The 6000-nt window shown below is 40.1% G+C and overlaps 1 protein-coding gene across 1 annotated transcript in view; it reads right to left on the bottom strand.

Annotated features, from left to right (window-relative positions):
- Positions 1–674: 674 nt before the first annotated feature.
- The window catches only part of LOC113153160 (cadherin-22), a 151186-nt gene continuing 145860 nt past the window's right edge, over positions 675–6000 (bottom strand). Inside the window, exon 15 of the mRNA XM_026346637.1 lies at positions 675–2298. Coding sequence (XP_026202422.1) covers positions 1769–2298 — 530 coding nt within the window. The 3' untranslated portion in view covers positions 675–1768. The remainder of the gene's footprint in view (positions 2299–6000) is intronic.

The following is a 6000-nucleotide window of genomic DNA, read 5'->3' as shown; positions in this document are numbered from 1 at the left end:
AGTTGATACAGTAGTTGTATTAGTGACAGGAAAAAAAAAACTGTAATTTTCTTATAAAACCCAGTTATGAATGCAATTGAACATGAATCCTAGCCACTGTCTGACTGGCAATTTTAGCAGCAGATCATAAAGATGAAAGCAACTTTATATGCCTCAGCATCCTCTGGTGACTGTGGCAATTACAGTAGTTTGGCAGAAGGCAGCCAAGAGGGAGCCACGCTGAGAGGAGAGTCTTTGTTTGGCTCTGTCCTGTCATATGGTCTGTTTGTTTCCATCTAGGACTATTCTCTGAATCTACCCCTGATGTAAACACAAGTTAGGTCCATAATTATTCATAATTCAGGAGGACTCTTCGGCAAACAAGTGGTAAACAATTATTAGTCTATTTACTTTATGTTTGTGATCTCACTTGCTGAGTACTTCACTTAGTAATGTAGTTTATTAGACACAGACAGAGGTAGGTCTTTACCAAAAAAATTAAATATTTATTTGTTTTCATCTTTTTTTTCAATTTTCCATACATTTGCAAGTTAAAGTCAACATTAATACGTTGTGGATATCAGGTGGATATGACCAGCCCATTCATCATGTGGGGTACCCATAAACCTATCCCTCTTAATTAGACACCCCCCCTCCCTCCCTCCCTCAAAGAAAACAAAATATCAAATGCAAAATCAAACGTCTCAGGATACAAAATGAATTGAACATATTCACACACAAATCCAGAGCAGAGATTGGCTCCCTGTGGGACAATGCTGGCAACCAGCCAATTCCACGAAACAGTCATTTTGTTAAGTCTTAAATCACTGTTGTGGTTTGTGCCTTATTGCCTTTTAACTGGCTGTGGAAAAGATAAGAAAAAAAAAAAAAAGACTGTCAACGAACAATTGTCCTCAGTTTGTGACCTTCAAAACCCCCTTTATATATCTATATATATGTCTATATATAGATATATATCACTAAAAATCACTAAAATACAGTAGAAGCAGTCCGAGCGGACTACTCAGACAGAACTGGCAGCTCATTTCTTCTGCAGTACTTTCACACCATCTGTTCCTTTTTTTTTTCTCTTTGCCTTTTTACTTCTCATTTATCCATCTTGAGTTGGTTATTTTACAAAAGTGGTCATAGAAAATAAATATAAATATTATCCAGAATGTAACTTTTATATGACCCAGATGTCACCTCTGTGCCAGTATTGTTTGAAGTCCCCTGCAACTGCAGTCCTTCTGTCTTATCTTCTTCCATGTTGTCTCTCATTCCTTATATAATGTCCTCCTCCCCTCATTTTTTCTTTAGCACGTCAGCAGAGCTCATTGTTGCAGTTACCATAGTGATCATGGCGTAAATAAATATATAAATACATAAAAACAAATAAATACATAAATATTCCCATCTTAAATAAATACAAGTTTGCCTTGGCATGGTTTAACCCTATAATGCTGAAAACAGTCACATATCCTAAAATAAAATGCTCATTTCTGATTTGGGAGAAAAAAAAAATATTCTCATACTATCGCCACAGCATTCATTTAAAGTCTGAAAACTCACACAATTCAAACAGAAGGGTGTAAAAAAAACTTAAGTTCAAACTTTAACACTTGGAGGTTTCTTTCAAAGAGATAAGGAGGTGGTGCTCTGTCTTTGAGGAGTACACAGTGCTGGCTCTGATGATCCTCAGAAGCGTGCCAGAGGGTGAGAAGAGGAGGCAGAAAAGAAGGAGAAAGAAGAGGGAGTTTAAATGTCTCTCTGCAGAGGAGAAGCAGTGCTAGGACCCTTCCTCCTCGGGGTTTCCTGGAGCATAGTAACCTGCCAGTTGCCTGAATCGTGGTCCCCAGTCGCTGAGGTAGGAGAAATCCTGCTCCGAGGTGGTGGACAGCGTGTGGATAGAGCTCAGTGAAAGAGCTGGTGAACTGGTGCCCTCAAAGGCATAAGTCTGGAAGGAGTCATACGGTGGCACCGACAGGTCAGCATCAGCCTGTTCTACCTTTTTTCGGATGTAGCCTTTGAATAAGGAGAAATCTGCCGCTGCTGCTGCAGCGCCCTCTGCACCACCACCCGTTCGGTTTGCCTGTATCCACTGTGGCAGTGAGCGGATGTCTGGGCCCGAGTCACAACTCTTGGCCTCTGGGAAGTCATAGAGGTTCCTCAGAGCACTCATGTCATATGCCTGAGTGTCCTGCTCCCCTCCACCCTCATCGTTGTACTTGATGACATTATCCCTCATGTCCTCCTCATCCTCCGCCATCCTCTGGCCCTTCCTGTGACGTTTCAGTGTCAGGATCAGCAAGACAAGGACTAATGTAGAAAGTCACAGAAAAAGACAGACAGAGAAAGAAAGAAAGACCAAGATTGAAATCTCACTCTAAACAAACTCTAAACAAGAAAAGCTTGTTATTTTTTGAGTGCTGGAACATTTTGCATTTGATACAACAAGACATGCAGGTTAAACATGAGTTTGTCACCTCAACCTGAGCAGTAGGATATAATAAAAACTGGTTCCCTTTGAAATGATTTTATGTCATTACAGCAAGTGTTTTGAAATGTGTGGCATTAGCTCTCTTGCTGCACAGCAGACATCGAGTTGTCAGACTGAGTTTAAAGAGCCGGCATACAGAAACGACTTCTTCGTCTTGGTTTGAATAACGAAACACCAAACACAGATTCAAGGCATTCTGTACTAAAGAAAACAACTGTACCAAAAAACATAACTGTACTAAATATGTATATGTGACGCTGCAAGTCAAGCACACACTGTGCACGATGAATTTACATGTGTTTTCCACAGGAAAGTTTATAACTACTCCCATTGTAACTTTGATTTCACCTTTCAGGGCAAATGCACAGCAGGGGAAGATAATATATTACAAAATTTTACATTTCAAATGCATGAGTATTGATTTTTCACAATCCTGATTGCCTTGCCCAGAAATATGATTCAAAAGGCCTAATGGAACCCAATCTGTATATCAATACTCATCCATGTGGAGTGAAACTAAGACTTTGGGATTCCATCTCCACTTAAAACCAGAGGCAACCACCTACAAAAAAAAAAGAAGAAAGAAATACCTCAGAAAATCAAGTCTGGATTGAAAACGGAAAGCAACTGAGATGGATCACGTTATATACTAATGAGACAAGAGGAACGCAAAGGCTGTATGCACAGATAAATCAATGAGACTTTAATTTCAGCTTAGTTATTTTAATTACAGCCTACATTTGTGATTAAACAAGTCTCACATAGCTCAGACACCCAGCCTCTGACTTCATCATGCCTCCTCAGGGCTGCACCCTTCACTCTAAAACCCAATTTGTCTCAGACTTACAGCAACACAGCAACATCACGTGTCATTTTCAAAGATGATAAAAAAAAAAAAAAAAACATTACCAGCAGTTATGAATGAATTACGCACACCACCGAGGATGAGGAGAAATAATGAACAACCCCATTTACAATAGTCTTTCGGATAAACAAGAGTCAAGCTTCAACTAATTAATATGCAAATAAGTATATGGACAGAGACTAACGTGCCGTACATGGTAAATCCTTTCAGATACAAACATCGCTAAGTTGGAGTGAATGACTTCAATTGTTAGGATGTTACTAAAACTAAAATGATACACAAAACTATTACTTCTGGGAAACAGAAAGATCAAATATATATATAAAGAAAAAAATCTGGCTTATTATAATTGAATTTCAGTGATGAAGTAGACAGTACTCAGAGGAAGAGGTGAATATGTTTGTCCTTAGTTATTGAGTTTTGATTGGCAGCAGGATGGCTCCCTGTGGCCAGTCAGCTATGAGCTGTGTCGCTGTTTAATCACAGATAAAATCCCTTTTACAGACAATGAACAGCTACTCGAAAGGGAAGCTGGTGAAGGGGACATTTAGATAGATCATTAACCAGTAGACACCATGCATCTTCTAGAATAGATAGCCTGTTGTCTAAAACAAATGTCTACAAGCTCAGAGAGATAAAACGACTATCAATTATAAAGGGGCCTGTGCTGTCTAGGACAGCACAGACTGTCTGATGCTCTGACCAACCAGTACACCCATCCATATATTGTGAAAATGAGATATGTACGCATCTTTTCACAGTCAAACTAGATTGACTTACATGTTGTGGACGGGACAGGAAATCCACATGTTAAGTATGCATGATAGAAAGCCTATAGACACGCACAGCACACTTTATAAGTGACCTTGAAAGTCAGGGTATACCTTTAAAACACAAATTTTCTCCTTTGCCTTCATCCACATCCTCGCCTTTTCTTTCTTCTAAGCAAAGTACAAAAATATATGTTTCAAGCATATAATCTGTACAAATTACTTGTTGCTGCTCCTGGTAATTGTCTTCATTTGGTGTAAATGGCCTAAAAAATAACTTGCAGATTGAAAACGCCCCGTGTGTTCCCTGCCTAAAGAGCTGTGCCAGCCCAAAGAGCCTTACTGATCTTGAATGGGGATTTTATGCGGTATCTCTCGCTGATAATAATAACGTTCTTCTTTTACATTGTTTGCTAGGCTCCACTGGGAAAGCGGTGTCTGTAACCATTGTGTTTATTCTCCTCCGCCATGAATAGGGTGAATTAATTGCCACAGGGTTGAGGAAACAGTCATGGTTTGTGGTAAATTGCAGTGCACACTGCCATGCATACTAAATAAGCACCAAGACAATTACTCTAAATTCACACTAATGAGGGGAATAATAGGACGAAGAGAACTTGATGTTATGAACTCCTTCATACTTGTTCAGTAAACAGTGTTGAAGGACTATGTGGCAGTTCAGTGTGAAGCAAAGACAATCAGATAACCTCACTTCTGACAATCCCTTTTTCACTGATAACATATGAATGTCACTACCTATTAGGTATACAGATGCTTAACGTGTATGTCACTGAAAACCTATTTAACTTGGAGATTAGCATGCTGCAGGCAAAGGTAATATAACACATGACACGTACACTTGCCTTTGTAGGAAGCATACAGAATGTATCTGTGTTTAGCTGCCTCCTATATATACAAAGCTGGTCCCCATGTGTACAGATGTTGCGATAAGCGTTCCTGACAAGACGGTTAATTTACTGCACTGGTTGCCTCCACCCAGGAGTTCATCACAAGCAGATGGGAGGTAATTGGAATGGATACATGCAGATGCAGCAACACAGTGGAATGGATTCATCACATCAGGCCTATAAATGAACTTATGGAGGGACTATTTGTTTGTAAGATAATTAGGCAGAAATTTGTTTTCATTTTTCTCATCATCCAACAATTGATGTAATAGAGGTGGTCCAGCCTCTGGCGAGCTGGCTGGTTAGGTAGTCAGTGTGTGTGCAAGGGGAGTGTGCATGTGTGAGTGAGACAGAGACAGAGAGAGAGAGGAGTCAAGGTGCACTCAGTAATGGCGCATGGACAGAATGGATTGCACTGCAGTTAATATGTGAGAAGAGATTTGTCTAAGCATGTGGCTTAGCATGCACAAGTAGACCTATAATAAGTGTGTGTGTTGGTGTGATTAGTAAACGGGGAACAGAAAAGTTTGAGGGCAATGCGCTTTCGATAAGAGGAGATTGCTGCCACATGTTGCTCCTTGTTCAAGCAGCGTGATAGTTGTGAAAACGCTGCTCATCCCCCTGATCACGATCCCTGCAGCCACAAGCTTTTACTGTCCACATGATGACTGGCAGAAGCCAAGTGTTCTAACTCAGCCTGACGGGGCGCTTCGATGAAGTACGACCAGTCCATTTTCTACCAAGCACTAGCAGTCATTCAAAGTGGCGTGGACTTAGCATCAATTAGAGGCACTGATGCTACTGGAATCAACATGGCATCATTTCATTAGTGGAATGAAATTGGCATGTAATTAAAGTATCACGGTATTTAGCATAAGCACGTCACTCTGTATAATGTTTCATCCTGCACTAAAAAGAGTTCTTTGTAGCATGTAACTCTGCTTTTCTGCACAGCTCCTAGTTTTCCACAAGTTTAAA

Source organism: Anabas testudineus, chromosome 5 (assembly GCF_900324465.2).
Source record: "Anabas testudineus chromosome 5, fAnaTes1.2, whole genome shotgun sequence".
NCBI classification, from domain to species: domain Eukaryota; kingdom Metazoa; phylum Chordata; class Actinopteri; order Anabantiformes; family Anabantidae; genus Anabas; species Anabas testudineus.
This window is presented reverse-complemented; position numbering and strand designations above follow the sequence as displayed.